The sequence below is a fragment of the Pezoporus occidentalis genome, unplaced genomic scaffold (genome assembly GCF_034315485.1).
Source record: "Pezoporus occidentalis ecotype Australia unplaced genomic scaffold, CSIRO_AGI_Poc_V1 ctg42, whole genome shotgun sequence".
Taxonomy (NCBI): Eukaryota; Metazoa; Chordata; class Aves; order Psittaciformes; family Psittacidae; genus Pezoporus; species Pezoporus occidentalis.
The window spans coordinates 3,698,173-3,725,543 of NW_026915747.1; the positions used below are offsets into that span (position 1 = coordinate 3,698,173).

Genomic DNA, 27,371 nt, shown 5'->3' on the forward strand with positions numbered 1-27,371 from the left:
GAGCACCTGTTTGTTGGTTTGTTTGCTTTTTTTTTTATCTTTTTGTTTGTTTTAAATAAACAGTGCTGTGTAACCAGTTTTATCCCATGTGTTTATGCATCAAGACGTAAGAACTCAAAGCATGATTAAAGCACTATCTAGGAAACAGCACAAGAATTGTGGTTGCCATAGACCTTAAGCATATAATCAGTGGTTCAGAACAATGATACAGCCTTTAATTACATAATCACATATTTTTCCACTGGTCTTACTAATGCAGAAGCTGGAGGGCACACATTAGAAGGCAGAAAGCTTTATGAGAGAAAGGACAACCTTGTGACTTGGACCAGAAAATAAGCCACTGACTGCAGTCTGCTGACTAGAGCAAAACTAAGGCATCAGACATGAAAAACTTCACATCTGAAGCACATATGCAGCTCTTCTGGCCCCACAACTCCAGAGTGATTAGGTTAAGATTAGAGTAGCTGGGGTTTGTTTATTTGGAACAGAGAACAGCATCTCTCTGTCTCTGCACCTAAGCCTCTGCCAAGCTCCTGCTTCAGGCTCCTGGTAGAAACACAGGGAATGCTACAGCTTGCAAATACAGTAATGGGAAAAGTTTCAGCAAACCTTTTGAAAAAAAAGGAAAAGTTTGAACAGAGAGTTCAGCAATTGACTATTTGGGGAAAGGGACGAGAAGAAGAAAAATACTTGTATGCAGCTCATATAAGAACATCGCATTAGAAGCAGCAGGAAACATTCTTTCCTCTTATTATACGTGGAGGGTAGCAATATTTCTTTACCTTGGTGTTTCGGTGTCGGAGGAATTATATCAGGTGGATCACAGATAATAATCCCTTCTTTTAACTGAGCATAATGTGTTGTTTCACCAAACGTACACAAGACCTGGTCACTCTCAGTCAAAGTTGGCAATGGACTTACAGTCAGTTCCACCTGGAAACAAAACGTAAAAAGGGTAAAATGTCTGAAGGAAATGAACCAAGGCCCAGTGAGATTTATGGCCAGAGGATTTCGACTGCTCTGTTCTTTTTGGCAAGCAGCAACATTTTAGCCAGTATCCCATAAGATGGTTCTCACCTTCAATTTTTATTTATTCCCATCTGCTAATCTTTTCTTCTTACACCTTTACTAATTGCTCCAAACTGGCTCTATGCTGAATTAGAAAGGTAAAAAACCCTCTTGTCCTGTCAATGCATTAGATTGGAACAAAAGAGTCTGTACAGACACACCTAAAGCCTTTTACTGTTGTCCTCAGTATCCAGTTTAGCAACAGTAAACAGAGTGGTTAACACTTAAATGCTGACAAACTTAATTAAAATCGTATTAACTTAGGTGTTACTGGTGAATAATGAAATGAAGGGTGGATGGGCTGGAAAAACTGGAGTTTGAAAGGGCTGAACAGAAAAGAGGCTTCCTCAAGACTTCTTGCCTACATGCAAGAAACCCACTGAGTTCTATCATGAAGAAAGATTTCTAAATGACTGTGAGATCTTAACCTCCTCAAGGAAACTGTTGATAATGAGTGCATGTGAGAAACTAAAAGCAAAAAAAAAAAAAAAAAAGAAGGGAAACTTAGCAAGGAAAGAAGAAAAAAGTTGATATAATGCTTCAGGTGTACTACTTATACACTACAACTTCTTCCATTTTGTACTGCAACTAGAAATGACAAAGTTGCAGTGAACTTTGGTGAGTAAAGGCATCACAAGGGGACAGTGGCATCAGTGCTGTTACAGGCAGCATGTAAAAGCTCATTTGAAGTTGGATTTGGTTTTGGGTTTTATGTATTTTGGCCTCAGATGCTGATATGAGACATGGGAGACTTGTCAACACAAACTGACAAGATCTGGACTAAGAGAAGGTATGGAATTTAAGTAGATTAGTTACACTCTACCAACACTTTTGTTCAACATAGAAATGAGCCTTAACACAACGCTGTTTACACCAGTTAAGAATGGAATTAAAGTTACTTGAGCGAAAGTCTCTTGCTTTATGATTCAGAGGGATTAAAAGCCATTTTACTTATTTTACTTGCTGAGCAGTCCAGGAAGCCCTCAGTTTGCACTGGCATGCTTCATTTGCAGTTAGAGCAAGCTATGACACCCTGGTCACATTCTGAACACCCAGTTTTGTTGCCACAGAGTCGTTTTGCATGCTGAATTTACCTTCTCCATGTACCCAGACTGACTTTGCTGTGTAGGCAAATCCACTGGCTCCACTGCTTACTTAAGTTTATGCTCAAGTAAGCTGAAAGGGCAGCGTGAAATCTCCCCTATCAATTACTTTTTATGGGTTATACAACATTGTGCAACACTTTCATAATATTCAGATTAAGTGTAAGTGCTTTATGATCCATACTAGTGCATCATTTTCGGTTTACAGAGAAGGTAAAAAAAAACATTTCTCAGAAGAAAACATGAACTGCAACCTGCAAAAACAGTGGGCAAGAAAGAACACTGTGAGAAACAGCAGAGATTCAGATACCCTAAACAGTTCCTTATTCCTATTTTCCACTGTGCATGAAGAAATGCAGATATTCACCATCCTGTCAGTCACATCAATGTGCTTTAAGAACATGTAGGGAAAGCAATTTCTTGTCATACCTTAGTAGGGGCTCTGCGACTCATGTTTAGAGGGTTTGCACTAATGATAGTCATGCATGTGCCACTTGGGCTCCACAGCCAGTGGTTCTCCTTGTCGGCTGTTTCACAGTCTGCCTTCTTCGTGCACCTGACAAAACAGGAACAGAAACCAAAGCAAAGCAATATTATAGCTGGACTCTGCTTTCTCTGAATCATGCAACAATTTCAGGACTAGAGCCTGAAATTACAATACGACTGGGAATTTGCTTTAATATTGACTATTCAGGTTGCTATTAGACAATTTTGAATAGAATAAGGGGTAGAATAAGTATTGATGATCTCAAATGTCAAAAGCAAGTGGGGAAACATGCTTATACTATTTTGGACACCACCCATGGTTAGGCAACCCAAATACATACAGAGGCAATAATATTCAGCACATAAGCCATCAGCAACGGAGCCATTGACTGATCATCTGAAACCAGGCTGATTAATCTTCATTGCAGCATACAACAAAGTCCTGAATGAGTGGGAACAGCCTGTTTTTCCTGCAGGTCAAGTGGCAGACACCTATGTGTTGCCAGTGCTAGGACGCCCCGCTTATGAGAGCAAATGCTGCTGCAGGTACACAGGCCGGAGGAGGGCTCCTGCGAAACAGTAGCATTTTAAATGTTACTTTCGTAGTCAGTTTTCCTTAGCTGCTGCCACTATTGGAGAGGGCTGTCTGCCAGGGCGCTGTTACCATTATGGGAAGACAAAAGCAATTGTGCAGCCCCACCAAAAATAGGGGGAGATTTTCTCAGCTCAATCACAGGCACTGCAGAAAAAAGTGATGCTGCACTGCAGAAGCTGCATGTGTGGTTGAAAAAGCTTGTTGAAGTGTGTGTGGGGACAGCCTCATGCACATTCTTTCCATTCTGTGCAAAGTTTAGGAGAAAATGCTGAAGGATCTCTGGCTGTTGCAGCAGGAGTCTATTAACTCACCAGGGACTTCAACACAGGCCAGTTGATGCACAGTTCTGGTAATGCTACCCTTAAATATACCATTTTCAAAGAGTCTACATTCATGTAGCATATCCCTAAACACACTATTAAGTGCTGTGTGCGATCACAAGACAGAATGTGCTGCAGATGAGAAAAATAGAAATCCAACATTTTTTTCTCCCCACTGGAATTAAATACTAGCAAATGCAAAAATTCATGTTTGCCTGTTCTCAAGACCATTAATACTTTGAGATATTGAGGTCAGTGATCATATCAGAAATCTGAAGGGAAATCTAGGGAAAATTGCCTTTTGTATGATATATGACACGGCCTTCAACTCCCAGCAGCGCAGGAGGAGTTTGAGGTGCATATTCTAAATCCCCAGGTTTCATTCACAGCAACTGAAACCCAGGCTGAAGTTACAGTATATCACATAAACCTGCATGCACCACAGAAGTTTCTCGGCAGAGCTCCATATTATGCTACCCATCAGGCTGACAGGTAACTTAATGTGATAGTTCACATTTTCAGACAGGAAACTAGAAGCCTGAAATTCATCTGCATACTATAATTAAATAGCCCCTTTGTTTCAACAGAAAGTACTTAGAAACATGGATTTCCAACCACTTGTGCCAAGGGGTTAATTAACTCAGTAGCCAAAAAGAGCTGCAGGACTGCTTTTCCCTCTCGCCACTCCGATCAGTGCAGAGTGCAAAAAAGAGACATTCCAGAGCTGCTCAGCGCTGTCCTAGTTTACATGTGTTTGAATATTAATTCAGTTACCCTCTGCAGATAGTCAGCCAAATGCCACTTTCTGCTCTTCTGCTTTAGGTGGGGGTTCAGTGTAGCTACAGGTCTTGATAGATGGATGTTTATATATAGAAAACTAGCATTTGAGCTATGTACTTTGTTTCAGATATGAACAGATTTTTCTTTTATGTTCTTTTCTACACTTTCTTGATCTACTTTAAAATATATGCTCTAGTTTTTGATTTTAAATAGGCAGCACTCTGTAATTTCTGGGAGGACATTTGACCATACAGTTCAGAGAGTGATAACACATCGGTTAGAAGATGTTCACTGATTTTCAGTGCCAGCAGCAAAGTATGTATTTTCCCAAACTAAACAAATCTGCAGAAGTCAAGAATTTGTGTGCACAGAAGAGTGATACCAATGTCTGTGTGATAATACTATATCACTATCAGGAGCATAAGGCTGCGTACAAAGAGCTGGGATCACTACGCTGAGCAGTAGCCCACAGCATGTGTCAGAATTTGAGTTATTCCACTGCCTGTACCCAGGAAATCCCCAGCAGCACTCACCTGCCCTCTCTGACGCACCAGCCGCAGTATGGGTCCCTCGCTTGAGTGCACTTCTCACAGTCTGAATATTTGTGGCAGTCCTGCACAGGCAGCCGATGCACCTGGAGAACCCAAAGGAAGGCAAACTGTAACAGATCTGAAGAGGGCACAAGGAGACTGAATGCTTGTGGACAGGGTTGTACAGTGCCATGGCAGCAGAAGACTTGGCCCTGTATTATTATGATCAGAGCTCAGCCTGAGTTTAAGAAAATACATACAAAAACAGAGTCTAGTTATTTTCCCCTTAAAAGAGTCCATATTTACACATTTAACCTGCTTCTTTCCAATATTATCTCTCTTCAAAGTAACACTGTTAAGAATCACAAGCAAGTCTTGCAAAAATTGAGCTTTTCAGTTCCTCCAGTTACTTCTGAAAATCCACATTACAGCAGTCACTGCAGGACAGACACTGCATCAAGAACGCTCTGAATTCAAGAAACAGCTACCGCAGGACAGATACTTTCAAAAGGCAGACTTGGCACTGGCTAGACCATTTTTTAACAGAGTATCTTCCCCTCTGTATCACTAGCATGGACATAAATTGTTTGGAAATGTGACCGTCAGTGGCACTTTTAGCCAGAGGGCATTTCAGAAAGTCTGCAAGCGTGAGAGCGCCAGGGTACTTTGGGTTACTGTACTGCTCGGTGCCTAACCCTCCACCATGCAATACATTCATGAGAGAAAATGGAAATAATTACCACAGGAAGCAGCGGGGAAAAGAGCATCAACAGTCCTCATGTCTCAGTCCCCCAGCAACTATATGGCTTCTGGTTTTGATTTCCTTTGGTGCTGAGAATAAACAAGTTTGTCCCTCTTTGATGCACAGAAAAAGGAGCCAGCACACAACCACCCCTTCTAGTTATACTGCTGAAATGATGCAAAAGGAGAATGGGACAGACATCTTCCTGTTGTTGAGTATGGTTTAAAGAGTGTGAAAAGTCTAGAAACAGTAACTCTGAAATGTAGCTTTTCTTTTTTCTACCTTATATCCTCTCATTTAAGACAACTGGCAATTATGAAACTACTTTGGAAGTCTGAGTTTAGCATTTTCTTTCACATTCTAAGAGTTCAGTCTGACTCAGTTAAGGAAAAATGTCAATATTGGGCAGTTTTCTGGCGTTTATTAATGCAGAGGTTTACTTTTTCTGCATTCTCCCACAGATTCTTACCTAAGTGGAGCTGAGTTACTGGCACTCTGCTTCACTAACTGGTACCCACGAGTAATTTAACATCCAGTGAATGGCTTTTTTATGACAAAGTATTTATTTCATAATTCTGGCAGGCAGAAACAAGCCCCGGAGAGTGCCATCTCTGCAAGTTTTATGTAAACTTAATGGATTAAAAAAAAAATAAAAGGAAAAGCAGCTCCGTTTACAGCCAGCTACAAACTGCACAGAATCTAATTTTAGAGATTTTCTAATTGGCACTCTTAATCAAAAAGAGTGGTAAAAGCCAAAACAAGCAAACAAGCTAGTGATCGTGGTAAGTGACTGCCACAGGCTTCTGCTTTCCTCCCAGTATGGTAGGTACCGTAGGAATTTGGGATCCTCCCAGTGATGTTCACTTGTAATGAATCAGCATGAGCACGGCAGGGGTGGTACGCTCCTTTCCAAGTCCCCCAAGAAGCTGCCAGAGCTTTCTCCTGCTCTCTGCCCAAGCTCTGGGAACAGAGCAGGGAGGAGAAGGCTGAGTTTTGAAAGCATTTGCTCCAAGCCACCTACTGCTACTGACACAGAAGCAGAAGCTGGGAGGAGAAGTGAAACAGGAAAGCAAGAGCTTATTTCTCACTATGGCTCTTAACCTCCCTATCATTTTCCCCTGTATTTCTCTCAATTTGATTTCTTTTTAAAGGCTGTTTCAAGTTATCACCCACCACATCATCACTTTCAGTTTGCTCAAGTGCTTAGAGAGCCCAAGCAGTTCATTTCCAAATGCTGAGGCAGGCTGCATCTGCCAGGTAGCTTAGCAGTAAGCATGCCTATCAGCAATGCTAGCCTTCCCTTATTGTTTACCTTATTTTAAATATCTCTAAACCATTTTAACTCCAGTGGGGTTCTGATATCTCTATTCCCACAACTTCCAGCCATGCTTAACCCAGAAGAGCACATTTCAGCATTTACTCTTTTCCCCTTGCTTACGTCTCCCAGCTCTGAAGGCCTCCATTCTCCTCCTTGTCTATCTGCTTCTAAAAGGGGGAGGGGCTGCTCATTGTAACTAACTCCTGGAGATGACAGTAATGTAATGTCTTTACAGAGCTCCCAACTCCAGTTATTCATATTTAAGCTGAGCAGGTTTTGTAGAAGAAAACTATTATTTGCATTATTGAGAAATTGCAGTGTTTGTGAGAGCTTCTGGGAAAAGCTTGAACTGAAATCCTTTCCTTGGCAGACATTTACCACTTTCTAAATTTAAACTTTTCAAGAGATGGAATTATTGTTTTGCAAATTTTCTCTGAAAAATTTGTGTGTGGCCTTCCTAAATTCTACCAGTTCAAGCAGTCTGTCACCAGAACACCTGTCCTCCTTCAAGGTTGCTGCCATCTCTTGTGCTGCTCAGTGGCTCTGGCGGGGACTGCAGGACCTTTTAAGCAACACGCTAGCTTGTCAAGTGGGGTGCCAGGGTACCCAGGCTTTGACGGACAACACTTATGTTTGGGATTATGTTCCAAATCTGAGAAAAAGCCCAAAGAGAAGCATCAACTACTCCAAAAAAAAACCCAACAAAAAACCCACAAAACCAAACAGTAATCTCTCCCCATAAACTGTCATGTTTTTAAATGCTTTATCAGTTGCTTATCTGGCATTTTTTCCAATGTGGCTTCTAGTCTGAAAATCTTCAGCTAGAATATAACATTCTTGCAGTAGGAATTCATATTAATGCTTTTATAAAACAGACAGACAGCATTCTTATTGCACTGTTTTCCCAAAAAATCTCTCCTTTCACAGCCCCTCCTCATTTCCCCATGTTAGTGCTGTGGAGTGTTTCCCATGTCCCATTCCATGTCACTGTCAATGCTGCAGATGGTTGCAGGCTGTTACCACTCCTGTCCCGGAGAGCTGCTGAACCACAAGTTTGAGGTTGGCAGCTCCAGCCACCACAGAGAAGTGTCGAAGAGGATTACATCTGGAGGTGAAGGAGAAATCCAGCATCCCTTTCATCTCCTACTTTCTTTTTTTTTTTCTTCCTTTCTTTACAAACCTCCATTGTCTCTCACCTGCCAGCACAGAGGAGAACCTAGAAGAGACTGCCTGTGCCTCTTGTAGCGAAGTCTGACCTTTCCTTCTGCACTCACTAGCAGCAACTTGAACAAAAGCATCTCCAAAAATTGTAATTCTCTCTATTGCTTCTTTGACAGCAAAACCCACAAAAACTCCTGGCAGCTTTGCAGATGTAAATGCTGCCAGCATCCAAAATCCTGAAGTACTCCTGATAAGGACTGATGGCAGCTAGAGCATTCACCAGTGCCCCATGGACACCAGAGTGAACGCTGGGGCTGCTTGACCCTGTGTGACATGCTGGTGCCAAACATCTCAACTGCAAGCTTCTCACAGACAGCATAAGAGAGCTTCAGATGTGAACTCACTTTCCATTTCGAATTGCTAAATACCACAGTTCTCCAAGTCACAACAGCCAAGTCCATCAGCTTAGACTTGAGAAAGATCTTCATACACACAGAGCCAGGGGAGTCCCACCAAATGGGGTGACTTCCAGGAACAACTGAGAAATGTACAAATCTCAGGTAAAGATGCAGAGAAAGTGAAAATAGACCTGGTCCTTATTGCAAGCAGGACATACCTTGTCTGTGGTCATCACGTACAGATTTTCTTGGGTTTGGTCAAGGACCAGGTCATTCTTTATGGGTTTGTTCAGTTCAATAGTAAGAGAGCTATACTCAGTTGCAGTGGATGACAGGAACACCTATTTCATGGAAGAAAGAAAGTTAATTTTGCTTATTCCCCCCCCCCCCCCCCCCCCCCCTTATCATTATATCCAGCTATTGTGGTAAAAGACAACAAAAGGTGCTTCTACAAATACATTAATAACAACACGAGAGCTAAGGAGAACCTCCATCCTTTATGGCATGTGGGAGGAAACACAGTGATCAAAGGATGAAGAAAAGGTTGAGGTACTTAGTGCCTTCTTTGCCTCAGTCTTTAATGGTAAAAACAGTTGTCCCCTGGGTACCCAGTGCCCTGAGAAGGAAGACAGGGATGGGGAGGAGAATGAAGCACCCATAATCCAAGGGGAAATGGTCAGTGACCTGCTACACCATTTAGACACACAAAGGTCTATGGAGCTGGGTGGGATACACTCAGGGAGCTACTGGAAGTGCTCACCAAGCCACTTCCAATCATTCATCAGCTGTCCTGGCTAACTGGGGAGGTCCCCGTTGATGGGAGGTTAGTGAATGTGATGCCCATCTACAAGAAGGGTCAGGAGGATCTGAGGAACTACAGGCCTGTCAGTCTGACCTCAGTGCTGGGGAGTGTTACGGAGCTGATCAGCTTGAGTGTCACCATGTTGCACATACAGGACAACCAAACAAATGGGCCCTGTCAGCATGAGTTTATGAAAGGCAGGTCCCACATGACTAACTTGTTCTCCTATGACAAGGCGACCTGCCTAGTTGATGAGGGAAATGCTGTGGATGTTGTCTACCTAGACTTTAGTAAAGCCTTTGACACTGTTTCCGACAGCATTCTGGATAATCTACCTGCTCATGGCTTGGACAGGTGTACTCTTCATTGGGTAAAAAAACTGTCTGGATGGCCAGGCCTAAAGAGTGGTAGTGAATGGAGTTAAATCCATTCTGGCGTCTGGTCACAAGTGGTGTTCCCTGGGGCTCAGCAGTTGGGCCAGTTCTGTATCAATGCTCTGGATGAAGGGATCGAGTGCACCCTCACTAAGTTTTGCAGATGACATCAAGTTGGGCAGGAGTGTTATCTGCTGGAAGGTAGGAAGGCTCTGCAGAAGGATCTGGACAGGCTGGATCCATGGACCAAGGCCAATTGTATAAGGTTCAACAAGGCTCAGCGCCGAGTCCTGCACTTGGGGCACAACAACCCCATGCAATGCTACAGGCTTGGCGAAGAGTGGCTGGAAATCTGCTTGGTGGAAAAGGATCTGGGGATGTTGGTCAACAGCGGCTGAGTGTAAGCCAGCTTGTGCCCAGGCAGCCAAGAAGGCCAACGGCATCCTGGCTTGTAACAGAGATAGTGTGGCCAGCAGGGCCAGGGCAGTGATCATGCCCCTGTACTCGGCACTGGTGAAGTCACACCTTGAACACTGTGTTCAGTTATGGCCCCTCACTACAATAAAGGCATTGAGGTGCATGTTCAAAGAGCAGCAATGAAGCTGCTGAAATTTTTTCACAAGGAGGGATGTCAAGCTTTGGAACAGGCTGCCAGGGAAGTGGTGAAGTCACCATCCCTGGAGGTATTTAAAATACATGTAGATGCGGCACCTATGTTTTGATGGGACTTGGCAGTGCCAGGTTTGTAGTTGGACTTGGTGATCTTAAAGGTTTTTTCCAACCTGAATGGTTCTATGATTAATGAAAATCCTGTGTTTACTCAAGTTCACAAATTCGCATTAGGGAAATCATTTTCATTTGAAGTAAATGGCATCAAAAGCAAAAAGCAAAGCATCAAACTCATGAAAAGAAAATGCTTGCTGCTGGCAAGAGCTGTTATTTTTAATTTTTTTTTGTAAATACTGATTTATTTTAGTGCTGTAAAATTAAAATTCTCAACTCAGAGGTTTTGCACTTGAAGCTGTTCAAATTTGTTGTCTTCTCTTATGGTAACCAACAGTTTCAGCTTCAAACTGCATGATGGCACATGGCCATAACTCCTCTTCAAACAAAGTAAGGTTTTTGCTGTTGCATTCTGGACATTTTGACATCCAAACATGTGAACCTTTGAGCCTCACACCATGCAGTCAGAATTTAGCAGAGCTCCAGCTTGGGCTTTGTACTGCCATATCTATTCACTGAATGGCCAGAATGATTACAAAATGAAAACTGTTCTTAAACTAGTATGGGCTTGAATAGAGATAAGGCTAGAGCAGCTGTTAGATTACCTAAGGCTGTTTACTTAGGGCTCTCAGTAGGTACGTAATCCTTCGGGAAAAGTGCCATTCAGGCGATGCTAATTCAATCTGTGTATCGGATAGCTGAGGTACATCAGAAATAATGTGGTTTTTCACTGAAATTAAAAATACCTCTAAGCTCTAAGAGAATTTGCTCCTTGTATGTGATCTTATAAATGCCATTTACTTTCAGAGTAAAGTATGCTATCTCTACAGTTCATGATCTTTTAAACACCTTCCAGGCTTTTAAGTCCAGTTTGTTACCTTAAGGATTTTACCATCCGACGTTCCCAGGAATGCCACAGTATGCCCATTCTCCACAGCCACAGTGACGGCTGTGAGATTCATCCCTTCTTTTTGCAGTACCGGCTTCTCTACAACACCATTCTTACTTCCCAAAAGGTATGGCAAGTGTTCGGAGCCACAGGGGAAATTTTTGCTTGCATTCTAATAAGGAATAGCAATAGAGAGAGATGTTAAACATTCAGATCACTAATTCCTAGCTAAGAATGGAGTGCAAGCCTATTACCAGTCAGTATAATACCCCTCAGACATAGAAGAGTGGAAAGAGAGAAATGGATTGTCTGGCCGTTTTCCCCCAGCCAACAGGCAGCACTCAGAAAGCAGCCTACTAATTGCAAACTTCAATGCTTTCACTTTCCAGAAGACAAGGGGGAAAGAATTTTTTTGTGTCTATTTCATTACAGCAGCACAGTTTAAAAAGTAACCAGTCTGTTTAATTAAAATGAACTTGTCCTACAAATTGGGTTGACTAGTTTTGTGTTGAAGATGGTTTTTTAGTGCTGTTTTGTTTCTTAATTTGCTGCTCTCCATAGAAATGCAACCCACTGGCAACTGTCTCGTGAGCTTCAACACATTCCCCCTTTACTATACTTCAAGGCTGAGCTGCAGGGAGTGCCACCAGAAGGAAGTTTATTCACACCTTGACTTTCCTGCTATATTTGGTAACACAACTGTCTTTCTGATCTGAAATCTGCACCTCCTTTTTGCTGGAAGCCACCGCCATTTTACTTGTCACACTCAGGACTCCTGTGTTTGATGCTTAGCTCAGATGCAGGGTACTGAAGTAACACTGGTGTTTGGAAGCAAAAAGTGTTCTTTAGGCTTTTTATCAGTGCTAGTGACCTACTGTGTGGGTGATGGTTGTGGTTTCATGAGAAGAAGGATTATGGGTCAATATCAACATAAGGTATTCCCAGAACACCATCTTCAGCTGTTTTCAGCTGCTTATGCAAGTGTGTACCTTGCTCAGATTGGGGAATTAAGACATCCCCCTAAAGCTGGCTGAGTTATTTTTAAGATGATTCAGTTCCTCAACCTGGTTTAGGGTTAGCTGCAGTAACAATGGCATGAACAAACAGTGCTTGAGTGTAGGGTGGTGTGGACAAAACCATCATAAAGTCAACAGAGATGCTGAAGACTGCCTCCCAGAGACAGTAAATTGAAAATAGCTGTAAACTGAAAAACCGTATCTGGAGGGTTATAACAGTGCTCTCCAAAAACCTTACAGCCAAGGTAGTGACAAGCATAAAAAGATGGCCATCATGCTATGGAACTATTTTGAGAGGAAGCAAAATATTAACAGTACTTGAATATAAGAAACGTGTATTTCCATATATTTCCGTATATTTCCGTATACCTGAAAATTCAAATTCAAGTGAGAAACAAGACTGAACTCCAGATATCACCTACGAGATTCTTAATACCATTTAAAACATTTTAAATATATTGGCTGAAACCAGAATTGTCTGTAGTGATCATCTGGAAGCTGATCATGGGCATAACAAATCACTGCATTTGATTCAGTAATTTCCATACCAGAAGGAACTTTTTAAAAGAAATGCATTTATGAAACCAACATTCATCTTTCAGAAGACATAAAATGTTTTCTAAAAGACTCAAAATTATTACTATCTTGCCACTTCTTGCTTGACCTGTTCTGCCACCACCCAACCACATTCCACTACTACAGTGAATTCAGCTATTGATTTTTCAGTCATGTGATTTCACTGTAGTTTAGCTCAAAGCCAACCCAAAACATGCAGTTTTATAGTTTCCTGTAATTCTAACACAGATTATAACACTGATACTGATATTACCAGTCCATGTGATGCACACGGGTTTTCTGCTGAAAAAAGTTTGTAAAATGAGCTGGTGTTCTTTTTAGTGTAGCAGTCGTTTCGGTTTTTTTCCATCTTTTCATTGATATGCCGCAAGGAAAAGACACACATGGCAGATTTCAGAGAGCCGCTATCTTTGTTTACTTTGCTGAAGAGTGCAAGAAGAACTTTGTCATCTGAGAAAGCATCTGTAGTTTGTCTCTGCTGAGCCATGCTCTCAGCCAGCTCTTCTCCTGGAGTAGTGACGTAAGCAGAATGACAGTGATCATAGGCACCATCATCATCCTTGCAACCCAAGTCCATTTCAAAGTAGGAATAATAATGGGCATCATCTTTGCACAGGCGTGCAATCAGTGTGCGGTTATTGACGGGCTGTTTCTCTTGCTGGTTAAAAATAAAATAAACATAATTTTTATCCTCAAAGACTGCCACAAACTGTTGTGTGCTTGATGAGTGATAAGCTGACTTAACAGCTGCTGAGTCTGTATACATTTCGAAAATGTCTTTCCCATCCCTGTCGTAGAGCTGCCGAGTGCTGATAATTATTCCATTATCATTTGGTCCATTCCCTTTCCCAACAAACAGCACTCGGTCGTTATTCAAGGAAGTGATCAATCCCACAGTTGATACATTCTCATCGTTGCTTGCTACAAAGGATTTTTCTCCGCTACTGTCTACATAATACTTCTCTTTGCTAATGTCTTCTAGATCTCTGATGGCACAGATTCCCTTGAAAAGGCTTCCACACACCACAATTGTTTTATCCGCCTTGTTCAGTAACAGTAATTTGTTATAATTGTCAGTCAGTACTGCCTCTTTACATTGATTTTCATCAATGGGAGGTGTGCACTTTTTGTTGTCCTTTCTTGGACCTGTTTCTACAAACCTTATTACTTCCAGGTTTTCTGTAAGCTGATACAGAGCATTTACCACTCCCAAGTAGATTATCCCGGTGTCATTGTCCACTGTTAGATGATTTAGCTCTGTAGCACTCTGAAAAAATTTAAGTTCCTCATTTCTGGATAAGCTGATGCAAAAACAGCTCCAAATGCTCAGTGTCCAGATCCATAAAGCCATTTCTATTAATACCTAAAAAGGGAAAGAAGAATGTGAAACATATAAAAGAAAATACATAAAATTCAGCAACATGAATTTTCTTTTTCTTTCACAATTTCAGACACAAATATGCTTATGCCTGTGTGGACAACATGAAGATTATGGAAAGCCTAAAACCCTGTTAATTGCCTAGCAATTTAATATGTTGGGGAAGGATTAAACAATGTCATATGTCTAAATGACTATCATATAACCAATTAGATAATCAATCCTGTGCTAAAGCACAATGAGAACAACAGACAATTTGAAGCAACACAGAGTGCCAAGAAGTGGTGGTGCTTCTTCAGGCAGCTTCATACTGTGTGAATCAGTTATTGTCGAGGTCTTAAAAACAAGTTGGGGGATCTCAGTGTTTCATGTGGCTCTCCCTTAACAGAGGGGGAAACTTTGCATAAAAATGTTTGAGAGATTTGGTGTTGCAGGACTTTCCCCAGAAAGGAAAAAAAACCTTAACTGACTACAAGTAAGTCTGCAACTGGCTGCTGATGCTCTTTGAGAAAGTGTTACACAAATCCTTCACCAATGTAAAGCTGGAAGATGGTAGAGACCCCAGTATTTGCCTTTGGCCTCTGGTATGCATTACCACTTCACATTCCAATTCACTAGAGTACTGACACTTCCTAGTTTCAAATCTGCCTTAAGAACATCACTTAGAGCTTTATGGGATTAAGATTCTGTTACTGGGCTTGTTCTTTGCTTTTACTTCCCAAGCAGATCACCTGGCTGTTTGAAATGAGACAAAACCTTCTGTAACTTGTAATAAGAGTTCTAATTTTGACCTGAAAAGTTAAATGAGGCAAGCCCCAACTGGCTTCCTAAGCACAGAACATTTTGTCAGTGTTTTCTGCAAGTGTTTAGTTCTGAGAACAGAAACAGAAGGTGGCATGTTTGAACACACCGATTTCAGGGGGAAAAGGACAAATACTCTTTGGAGGAAGTACTGAAAACCAAATATGATCCACAGTATTTTCATTTTCAAAGTTAACCATGTGACTCCGGAGTCTGATGAGGAAAGCACCTGTAAACTTAAAGGAAATCTCAAGATAAATCTGAAAATATCTGGAATTGTGAATAGAAAGGATAAAGAACCCCCAAAAATGAGCCAACTGGAAAAAACAAGAGAAACATTTAACAAAGTAAGCTAACAGCAAAAGCCTTGTAGGAGGAGGAGAAGAGCACAGAATGCCAAAACAAGAGACAAAAAGGAACCATACTCCTGTGTCAGCTATAACCTCTGTTTTGGCAGCAGTAATAGACTCTGGTGGGATGTGAAAAAGAATTGCCTGAATCATCATTTACGCTGGATAACTAAGGTTAAATGTCAACAACCAGGCTGCAGAACCTTGGGCAGGGAGAGAAGGATACTTGTGAGCACAAGCCATCTGCCGGCTCCCTAAACGACCCCAGCATTGCCAGCAATGCAGAAAGACAACTCCTGCCCTCCAATATTGACCGCATTTTGTTCCTCTACAGAGAAAGTGTGTGTGCAACAGTGAGAACTCTTTTTTTAAAAGCAGACTGATTCTAACTTCTAAAACCCAAAAAACTTAGTAAATGTAAGTCAATATAGTAACAAAGACAAAATAAAAGGCTAACTTCAATCTTGTTTTGCTAAAGCTCTTATCATGTACGAAATTAAGCAGGTAACTTTAAAACGAAGTTAGAGAAGAGAGAGTACATTACGGACAGCACAAGCCTGACTTTTTAATGATAGTTGACCTCATATGACAGTGACCAAGAAAAGGCTAAGAATTATAACCCATTCTTCAGACACACAGACTTCAGCTCATGCTTTGAAATGTAGTGAAGTGTTGGACCTCTCTACAACAACCTTGGACCTGCTCTAAGGAATACAGACGAATTCTGATATTTTCTGTCAGAAACTCCCCTTTTCTCCCTGCTCCCAAGGATCTCAATTTTCCCAACAAGCTTTGATCCCAGTTTACATCTCTGTGGCTAAATTGTATATCATAATGCATGTCATCTAGTTTCAAATAATTTCCCTTACAGTTATCTGCAATCAAATAAACAGCTTGACATACTACTGCAGTGTTGTTTCATAACAGTTTTACCAGTCTACTATCTATTGCAGAGATTTACTGGGCCCTGTTTTTCCCACAAGGCAATTATTGTCAGATTATTATAATCTCTATTCTCAGTAAAGAAAAAAAAAAGCCATAAATAGCTTTACTTATAAAATATGCCTTGAATGAATGAAAAGTAATTTATTATACCTCAATTTCTGTATTCAGTTCACCTCCATGTCTATTAACATCAGTGGATTAGAAATATACTTTGTCCATTTGAGGTACACCCAGGATGCAGAGGCTGCACTTACAATACACCTGCCTTTGTCCCACAGGCAGAACGAAGAGTTGCTGGCTTATGCCAGAGCCAGAACATAAGAAAAAGTACATTTTGCACCTCTAAAGCAGACTCTTAAAGGAGTAATTAATCCCTCTGTACAAAAATAGGTAATGCTTCCTCCCTACTATTTTCTGCCTCGTTTACTTAGCAAATTTATGACTTAAATTATTCAGAACTACAGACATTCACCATTAATTCTGTCTGTCCTTCTTCCTTTTTTCCTCTTTTTTTGTTGGCATTAACCCCCTGCCACCACAGTATCCTGCCAAACACCATCAGGTTACCTCAGACCTCCATGCAAGGTTAAAAATTCTTCATTCTCCATATAACATATTAGTTTCATCACCCACCCCCCTTCCAAAGCAAACCGTAAACAAAATTTAAATATGCTATGGAAAAGATCCAGAACCAAATTCCCATGCACTTCTCAGACACTAGGCTTAAGGAAAGCAAAAGCAAACAAAATGGAATGAAGTGCACTACAACCACTGGTCATTCTCGCCTGATCTTAACTGGAAAGTAGCAGCTAGAGGAATCCTGCAATGATCAGCTGATGTGGTAGGAACAACAGGACTGCTATTAACACAGATGCGCTACTAAGTTAGGTGCTATAGAAATGTACCAAGGAACAGTTTCCTGCTGGGAAAAACTTCTGTTTTAAATGGGCAAGTCCTGAAAACAAAAGTGAAAATGAGAAAGAAGCCCAGGCTGGAGCATGAAATCCAAGATGTTCAACACATGGATTTCCAATGACTTTATCACACACTTTAAAATACACATGGGTCTGTGTGGCTTACTCAGTCATGCCCTGGTCCTGAGGACTGACATACACCCTCTGGCCTCAGTTTAAGTTTAGTTTTAAGCCCTTTCTCAGACTCAGGATAAAAGAAGACACAATTTGTTTTCTGTCTCTCAAACTCTTGTCTTCATCTTGCCTCTTGCTTCCCCGATATAATTAGAATTACATCAAGATTATCTGAATTGCAAAGTCATTTTCTTTTTTGATTCCTGTCTTTTTCATCATTGCCTTCTTGATCCCTTCCATCTTAAAACATACTCCTCTTCTGATTTCTTCTGATTCATATCTCTTTTCTCAAGTAACAAGTGATAGGACAAGAGGAAATGGCCTCAAGATGCACAAGCAGAGCTTTAGACTGGCTATTAGGAAACATTTCTTCACCAAAAGGGTTTTCAAGCATTGGAACAGGCTGCCCAGGGAAGTGGTGGAGTCACCATCCCTGAAGGTATCTAAAAGATGTGTAGATGTGCACTTAGGGACATGGTTCAGTGGTGGACTTGGTAGCCTTAGGTTAACAGTTGGACTCAATCATCTTAAAGGTCTTTTCCAATCTAAAGGATTCGGTACTTCTATGATATACCTTACACACAACTGGATGTGATTTTGAAGAGTATCCTAGAAGGAGGGCAGTAATAATAAACACAGTCCTAAAGCAAAAAAACTTATACAGACGTGTGTGTTGGAATAGCTGCGATTTAAAACAAGTGTTATTCCCAAAATGATGGACAAGAAAGTCTTCAGTGAAGGAATAATCTTACCAGTTTAGCTCCAATGGTGTTTTTGCAGAGCTGTTCTTCACAAACCATATATATACATACTGAGTTAAACTGTTACCTCATCTCATCCAGACAAAGTTTTGTTACATGAAATTCTGGATCTAGAGACAACACTTCTGCCAAGAGAGGCAGATACTGATACACTTTAACAGTAAGTGATGCAGAGAACGGTGGTTCTCCCTGCAAACTTTCCCTTCATCAGGGAGATGCCGAAAGATACAAAAGACCTTTAAACTGGGGAAAAAATGGTAAGAAGACTGAAACCAGCTTAAAAAAGATAAAAATTCAAAGAATGCACCCAAATGGCACAGATATTTGTGTAAAGAGGAATGAAAGAATTTTCTAACTCATTTTGAGTAATTTTGCTGTTACTGATAGGTTTTTGCTCTTACTTCTAGCTTCTGATAGGTTTCCCACAAGTCAGAAATAATTCAGCTTTCATTTTTAAGCTCAAAGGAATTCAGAACAGAAACCTTTCAGATTTCCAATCTTCTACTTCTGTGAGAACTGTAGGTAAACATGAGCCCTTTCCTCCTCAGCTACAGCTTTTATTACTATTTCCTAAAACCAATGAACAATTTAGCTTGCTGGTTCAAGAAAGAGATCACTTGGAAAAACACTGCAGGATTCAAACTAGTTTCCTAAGAGCACGGCTACATGCTGGAAAGGCTTTGGAGAGAGAACAACTCTCTGCAGACTGCCATATGTCCAAAATTGGTTTAGTAGAACCACCAAGAACAGCGAACACTGTGATGGGTGTCCATCCCTTTAGTTGTGATGGTTTGCTGTTAGCAGGTGGGATCTGTGGGCCAGCGAGCTGTGGGAGGTCACTTTGTGGGGACTAAAAAACCAATACCCATTCCTCTGGAAGCTGTGATAGCCTGCACTGCTCAATCAGAAAGTAAGTGATTTTCCTTCTCTTTTGCTGCTGCTAGAAACCCAATTTGCTAAGATATAGTGCATCTTTGTATGGGACAAACCATTCCATCTGGTCAAACTGTTGGAAAAGTGGCAAAAAAATGGGAAAATACTGATTCTACTCCACATGTGGAGTAGACGAAAGACAAAAATTTTGCTTGCTTTCACAAGGCATATTCTTAATTTTCTTATTTTTTTAATTGATTGTCAATAATGTAAAGTTTCTTTTTTTAAATATGTGTAATATTTATATTGATATGGATCTTCTTTTACAAGAACTAGTTGCAAATTAAGGAAATAATGACTGCTACTCTCTCAGTCCCTGTGCATTCTGCAAGTGTTTTCTCTGCAGTCCCTGAGTAAAACAAATAGAAGACACACGAAACCACAAATTCAGGTTACCGAAAGCCAGGGTTTCCTATACCATGGTTTCATCCAGCAAGAGCCAGCTATGGTGGATTGATTCTGGCTGGATGTCAGGTGCCCCCCAAAGCTGCCCTATCGCTGTCTTCTTCAACTAGACAGGGGGACAAAAACACAAAGTAAAGCTCGTGGGTTGAGATAAGGACAGGGAGAGATCACTCACCCTTTACTGTCATGGGCAGAACAGGCTCAACATGGGAAATTAGTTTAATTTATTACCAACCAAATCAGAGTAGGGTAATGAGAAATAAAACCTGAATCTTAAAACACCTTTCCTTCATCCCTCCCTTCTTTCTGAGCTCAACTTTACTCCCTATTTTCTTTACTTTGTCCCTTCCCCCAACAGCTACACAAATGCAATACACCTATACCATGGTTTCATTTGCTAAGAATAAGCTGCTCCAAAGAGGAGTAAATCTATCTCTCTCACCTGCAACATCAGCAGAGGCCAGAGGTGGCTGGGAGACAAGAGCATGCACTGGACTGTTCCCCTGGGAAAAAGGCATGGGCAACAAGATTCTTACATCACTCTGGAGACTCTCATCTTTCAGAAGATCTGAGGTATCACCAGCAAAAAGAGCTCAGATAACTCACTCCCTGAGTGAGCCCATTAACTCAAGTAGACACTGAGGCTTCTCACCACCAGGCTAGCTGGGAGCCCAAGGGCAAAGGGGCACATTTAAAAGGATGAGGCAGTGTTGCAAGAGCAGGGCCACCCAAAGAGACTTTTAAGGACTTTTCTTGACCTTTACTTACAAGGTCATCCCCATCAAGCTTCCCACAAAGGCAGATGCTGGGTTTTGAGAATCCAAGTCACCAACCATTTACCAAAGATCACCAAACTTTGCTCGTCCTGCAGTTACCAAGTGGGTAAGGAAGGGATTAAACAGGGGATCTCATCCAGCTATAATATCTCTGGCAACTACATTGAAACAGTACTGCCACAAAAAAATGGGCCAGCAACCCAAACAGAAAAGTTTTCCTGTCCCACCATGGAAAAGGTTTCTCCAGGCATGGCAACTGAATTAACAGCAGAGGAGCTAAGCTGCTTTTCCTGGCACGACCTGTATCTACCAGCATCTCCACACCAAGGACTCTCATGAACTTGGTGCAAAATGGCCAGGGTTGACTCAAAAGTTTAAGTGAGGCAAATAGCTAGCAAATTCAGAGCTTGCATTAATAATCGTGTCATTAGCTTCAAGCTAAATTAATAACACTTTTGGTAGGCTGAATCAAAACCTTTCATCTGTGCACATTTGAACTCCAATGTATTTAATATTCTGATCCAGATCCAAATTCAGAAGAACAGGGAGCAACATGAGTCTTAATTTTTCAACTAGGCATCACTCAAAAGAGCATTAACAACAGGTAATGAGACTCAGAAAATGCATACTTACATATTTTGTGATCGCATTCAAGAATTTCCAATAAAGTGCTGTCTGTGCAACATCAGCAGGTAAACAAAAAGGTACTTTGCAGATTTATACACACTTAGAAGCAGAGCCATGCTACACAAGCTGAACTGTAATGAATTCCCTGGTTTACTGCAGCCAGACCTGGCAGCATTTTGATTTTGAAAATCTTTTACACCCTGGGTTCTGCCTTAGTCCAAGGGTGAGGTTTTGCTGCTCTTAGGAATCAAGACAAAAATTCTCTGAAGTGAAAGTACCTGCAAGAATTCGCACTGCCAAGTAGCTTAAAAATGTCAACAAAAATAGCTGCTGTGGAAAGATCTCATTCCACAGCACTAGCTACCAGCAATTACAGAGTATAAACCACTCTGAGCCATAGCTGCTTATGCCAGAAAGGTCTCTTCAAATCCTAATTTTTACCATTGTATTTTTTGTTATGAAGACAAGCATTTATATTATCATCCCAAACAAGAGGTTTGCATCAGCCCCACTGATGCAGGGAGGAGCACACACAGAGAAGAGAAATGCCACAGAAGCAGACCTGCATTCCTGCCTTCCTGGACCACACCTCCTGTTCAGTTTGGGCTTCTACATTCATCCCTTCATCTTTTCTGCATTCCCTCAGTAGAAATGAAGCACCCGTTTTAATGAGGCCTTGTTTACTCAGTGTTACAAAGATGTAGTTGATCTGCAAGAAAAAGCAGCTGAGTAACATGTTTAACAGCAAGCAGCTGACTCTGCAGGAATCTGAACCCACAGAATCTCCTCTTTGACCCACTTTGTGGTTTTGTTAAACCATACAGTTTCCTAACTAACAAAAATCTGGGGTTTTATTTTTTTTCCAAGCTCATTGAGCACTAAGCCCAGTGATGCCCTATGGACCAACTTCCAGCTGCATCAGTCTGCTGTTGGCACAGGACCACAGGCCCCTCCAGCCACTCCCAAAGTCTTTTACAGACACTTTTATGCTACCTCACCCTGCAAATGACCAAATCTAAAAATCAAAATCTAAACACCTGCTGTAAGGTCTTAGCTGCCCAAGCTTTGAGGGGGGATGGCTCCCTGCAGCAACCACCGTGCAAGGCAGCTACAGCAGATAGTGGGGGTGCCCCATGCAAGCCCTGAGTTATTCTGCCCCTTTTCAACTCAGGAAAACTGGTTTGTTTTCTTTTAGCTGGGGGACCTGCAGAAAATGAGAATGAATCTGGAGCATGAGGAGGAAAACCCAGGAAGTTAGGATAGCTTTAATTTGCTGGCTTTCCCTGCACTAATAAGTGTATTGCTGCACAAGGAAAAAAATGCATTTATACTGATAGTAAAAGGACTCTGTGTCACCAGCTCCATGCTACAACAACGAATTGCTTGTTTTCAGTGCTAAGGTCATCTTCAAGGACTGGTTTTGGACTTCCCCTGGAAGAAACAAGAAAGGAGGCGGAATTTTTTTCCACTGTGGGGGAATCTGAGCATAACCATGTGGAAACAAATGCAAACTATTCTGGCTCTTTCCTTGCCAGAACCAGTTCTCCCCGTAATTAACCATTAATCACAAACACAAAAAATAATCAAATCAAAAGGACATTTCGAGCATGTGTGAAGCTTTACTTTCCCTACCAATTGCACAAGTGGGACTTGAGAGGTCACAGGCAGGCGATCCATCCCACCCTCAGAACAGAAGCACCAAACCACACTCCGGATATCCAACACAGCCGCAGCCTTCTGCAGCAGCCCCAGCCCACTCCAGCGGCAGCTCCAACCTTCACGTACCCCTTGTTGAGCTGAGCGCCGTGAGAGGAGGGCTGGAAACAGCTGGGGATTTCCTCGCTGTGATACAGCTGTACAGGACAGCACACAGACCTTGAAAGCTAAGCAGCACTTAGGCGTGAGGCAGAGCCAGAATTTTTTTCCTCCTGTTACATTACAATATTATAGGGCTTAATAGAAGAATCATGTATAAGCTGCAATGATAACACTGTATGAAATCTATGCCATAAACCAGTGGGATAAATTGATTTTGAGACATAAATCAATGAAATGCAAATATGGCAAGTATTCAGAAAGCTCCAACAAAAACATCCTTTCCAAGTCTACCTCTCACTTGGTAGTGTTCGCTCTGTGATTCCCTACCTCATCATCACTCTTTCTTATTCTTCCATTTCTCCTGATTTTGTTTCCCCATTTGGGCTTAATGGATTCCTGTGTTCTTCATTTTAATGTAGATATCTGGCTGTGCAGTGATCTATCCAGAACTTCTGAGAAGTGAGAAAATCGGAAGATGTCAATCACACTAAATGGAATACTATGATATGTTTTGCGCTTAGGCAGCTGATAATGCAAGCCACAAAGAGAGAAAGGCAGAAGAGGATGGGGAAAATTCTTGAAATGGAAAACTTATTGAATGCTGGGAGCCAAGAAACACATAGCTGAGGAATGGAGAATTTTCCTGGCTTCTGCTGCTGGAGGCAAATTGCAGGGGTTTGTCTGGTTAATCTTTCTTGAAATTCTTTAAACGTTATTTTGGACCATTTGAACGTCCATGGTGGCGGTGCTCATTTTGAGTGCTCCGAGATTCAAGTGTGTGTGGATTGTTTTTCTCTCTGCCCTTCAAATTAACATTCATGAGTTTTAAGAAGCCCTTTTATTTTTTCTCCCTTACACATCTTTTCACATCTTCTTACAGCTCCTCTTCCCCCCCCCTTTTTTCTTTTCTTTTTTTCTCAGGCACAGCCTCCAAGTTTCTTCTCCTGAGGCTGCTGCTACTACAGCTTGAATACTCTCATGGAGAGTCTCTGATGACAAAGCAGAATATAGAATGGAAAAGGGGAAAAAAAAAGAACCTCAGGTGATTTTTCAGACCTCTGTGGGGAACTCAGACATACTCGCTGCCTCATTGACTTCCTACCTCTCTTCAAACCTTATCTAGAAACACCTTTTGTTACTTGACTGCTTTTCCCTCTCCTTTTGTTTCCTCCTGCTTTTTCAGAGAAAAGAAAAATACAGCAAGACATACCTAACTTCATGGCATCTGCTGATTTGAAATACTCAGTGTTCACTCCAGCCTGGGGAGGAGGAGAGAAGGTATGTGCAGAAGAGATGGTACTGGGTGAACTGGTGTCCTGCCACAGAAAGCCAAGAAGAGAAAGCAGTACATGGTACAGGTGAAGCAGCCCAGTAGAAACAACCAACTGGAGTGGCTGTTTCTGCTCATAGACAGATAACTCCTGCAGCTGAGAAGGGAGTGGGAAGAAGATGGGGAGACACACGACAACAGGGCAGATAGAGCCTGGAGAAGCAGAAGAGAAGTGGAGCAAGAAAGGGCATGTGGTAAATATTTGGAGCGGTTTTTAAGGTAATGGGGAGATGAGTGAAACAGAATCCGCAAGAAAGAGGCCTTGCAAGAAACTGAACCTGCTAAAATAAATACCATAGGTAGTGTAAAGGGTTAAGCACCAGAGATGCAAATAAATATAGAACAGACTGTGTGTTACCAAGTCACATTTGATTGCACTTATTCATTTACCCATTATGGCTTTTGGCTGCCGCAGGCAAGAAGAGACAAAGCAGAATTGCAGCATTTTGACTTGTGTTTACCTTTTCCTGTTTGGTTGGGGTTTTTGTTTTTCATTCTTTCAAATAAATACATGAGGCTCATCTAAATGAATGGAGTGTCCCTGGCTCTAACAGAGCAGCACCGGCTATCACTGATCCAATCTGCCCAGACAGACACTGCTCGCACTCCTGTATTTCTATTCATTGTATTCCACAATAAATTTATATAATCAGTTAACCAGTAATTTGCACAAACCTGACAGCAGCACCTATCTGTGCCTGTCTATTTAAGGGTCTGTCAGCAAAAGCATTATAAAATCCCCTTTTTATGTATGCATAACACAGTCATAAAATGTGTTTTCCTAGCTTCAAAACTGCCCAACTCTATTTAATCTCCAGGAGCACTTTATTTCCAAAAAAAGAGCATGTGTGATGAAAATATTTTACTGGCTATTTCACACCAGTCCCTCCAAAACAGAGTTCCTTCCTTTACAGTTACAAGTCCTCAGCCATGCTGAACAAAATGCTACCACCTCCACAGACCGGCTCTAATGTACATGAGACAGATGTGAGTAAAACCAGGCAATGCATAGATGGGCTCAGGACCTACTCCAACTGAACCTGTCAACCAGAGTGGGAGCTCTTCATGGCCTGTGTTGAGAGCTCTGACAGGATTTAGGTGATGCATAAACTTGCAGACACTTAGAATGGTTTGGGCTGGAAGGAAAGATCACCCAGTTCCAACTCCCCTGCCATGGGCAGGGACACCTTCTGCTACACCAGGTTGCTCAAAGTCCCATCCAGCCTGGCCTTGAACACTGCCAGGGATGAGGCAGCCATGGCTTCTCTGGGAAACCTGTTCCAGTGCCTCACCACCCTCACAGGGAAGAACTTCTTTCTTATGTCCAATCTAAGCCTAACCTCTTTCAGTTTAAAAGCTTTGCTCCTTGTCCTGTCACTACAAGCCCTGCTGAAAAGTGTCTCTCCATCTTCTTGTAAGTCCCCTCTAAGTACTGGATAGGGCTCCCCTATGCTGGGTGCAATTTTTACTTGGAAATGCTGCTGTCCACTAAGTGCACATACATACATGATCTCTTCCTCTTTGCCCTGAAGAAAACTACAGGCCTAAGTCCCAGAATTTGTCCCTATAATTACTGGTCCAAGATTTACAATTTTCTCCTGTCTCCTCAAAGGCTTTCAGGAACCACAAGTTGTGCTCCTAAAGATCAGAGTATGCAATTTGAGATGCATGGAAGGAAATAGCTACAAACAAGCAGACCTGCCCTTCCACTCCTATCAGTAACAACCCACATTTTGAGCTATTTATTTATCTGGATCCTGATTTTGCAATCAAACTATTCTCAAATAGTATTTTAACCTAAAGCAAGACTCAGAAATATATCTTTAAAGAAAAAAAAAAGACATACACACACGCACAACTGTTTGCACTGTAAATAGAGCATCTGGTTTCAGTCTCCTAACACAAAGAGTTGACTCTTCCTAAGAGCTGGTAACTAAACCCTCTCTGTCCTTGACTGATGAGCTGGGTTAACCTGGCTCAAATAAAGGAGTGGCATTTGTCATGCTTCCGGCAGCACAGTGTGTCTTTAACCTGTTGCTTAAATAAGTGCTGTCAAAGCATCCCTATGAAAAAGCACAGAACAAAAGAGGCAAACCCATGAGTAAATTCATGCAAACTCTTTACTTCTTACCAGAGAGGCTGCAGGACAAGTTGGGCACAATGTTCGCTTCATACACAGTCCTGCTCATAGCAACCCCATTTCCAGGCCCCGTTTCATTTTGATGTTTGAATAAACACGAAAGTATGCCCTGTGCAACGGTCAATGTCAACAAATGGAAAAGACGTCTCCACCAACTCTACTGGCTTCCCACAGACCTGACAAAATTCCAGGTCTGGTCCTAGTGACAAGACAGATCACCTGCTCCCCAGTGTTGCAGCCTCTGCTGCTGCAGAGCACGGTAGAATTCTGGTTGTAACAAGATGAGTTTCTTCTGTGTGTTTGTAGTAGGGCAGAGAGGCCACTGCAAGGCTGCTTGGCAGCTGTTGGGAACATTTTTCTCACTTGTGAGAGCATTTGGACACATGAGTTAGTAGAGCCAATAAGGGCCAGCTATATTATACGAGGTGAATAGAGAGCAGTGTAAATCCTCCTCCTTGCATGACCAGTTTCATCCCACAATCCTAATTATTCAGGCAGCCTCCAAAGGCTTCTGCTGGGCAGCCTTCTTCACGCATCTTCTGAGCTCTTAAGCTAAATGTTTTTTCTTTTTTATGGTACCCGCTGATGTGGTTAAAAGGTTTAATCCAAGTACATTTTACAATGCTTGCTTTGTATGCGGAGTACTTGGGTATATATATTTCAAATTAGAATTTACAGAGACTACTCAATGTATTTAGAAATTCTATCCACTAGATAAACTCTAAATTCAAACCTGAACACTTTCTACAGGGGAATATATATCTAGGAAAGTCTTCGAACACGATCACCATGCATAAGCACTTTTAACTGTTTGAAAGCAAATAAGCTGCAAATTTATAGGGGTACCTTAAGACATAAAGTTTATAGTGCTGATGTGTACGGATAATAGGAAATATGCCACAAAGCATGATGTCATTGAAAACAGAATCTGCATTCCCCTGCAAACAACTGAAGGACACTCAGAAGTACAGTACTTTATATATGAATATTCTAAAGAATTCATTTGGACATCCTTACTTCCAAGTAACCAGAATGCACAGCTCAGTTGTTTCAGGAGCACTTCTACATTGGTACATAAAGGAAAGAACAAACTACTACTGCAACAGCCAAAGATTGCAAGTTTTTGTTCAGGCTGCAT

The 27,371-nt window shown here is 41.6% G+C and overlaps 1 protein-coding gene across 4 annotated transcripts in view; it reads right to left on the minus strand.

Moving 5' to 3' along the window:
- Positions 1-27,371, minus strand: part of PLXNB2 (plexin B2) — a 251,973-nt gene that overhangs the window by 65,724 nt on the left and 158,878 nt on the right. For 3 of the 4 annotated variants that reach the window (XM_062634239.1, XM_062634242.1, XM_062634241.1), the window contains 6 exons: positions 13,135-14,244; positions 11,279-11,461; positions 8,720-8,842; positions 4,886-4,986; positions 2,601-2,727; positions 783-933 (listed from right to left, as the gene is read on the minus strand). In XM_062634239.1, the coding sequence (XP_062490223.1) occupies positions 783-933; positions 2,601-2,727; positions 4,886-4,986; positions 8,720-8,842; positions 11,279-11,461; positions 13,135-14,232 (1,783 nt within the window). In that variant the 5' untranslated portion in view covers positions 14,233-14,244. Of the gene's footprint in view, positions 1-782; positions 934-2,600; positions 2,728-4,885; positions 4,987-8,719; positions 8,843-11,278; positions 11,462-13,134; positions 14,245-21,507; positions 21,580-27,371 lie in introns of those variants that run through there. The other variant, XM_062634238.1, reaches the window with a different exon arrangement.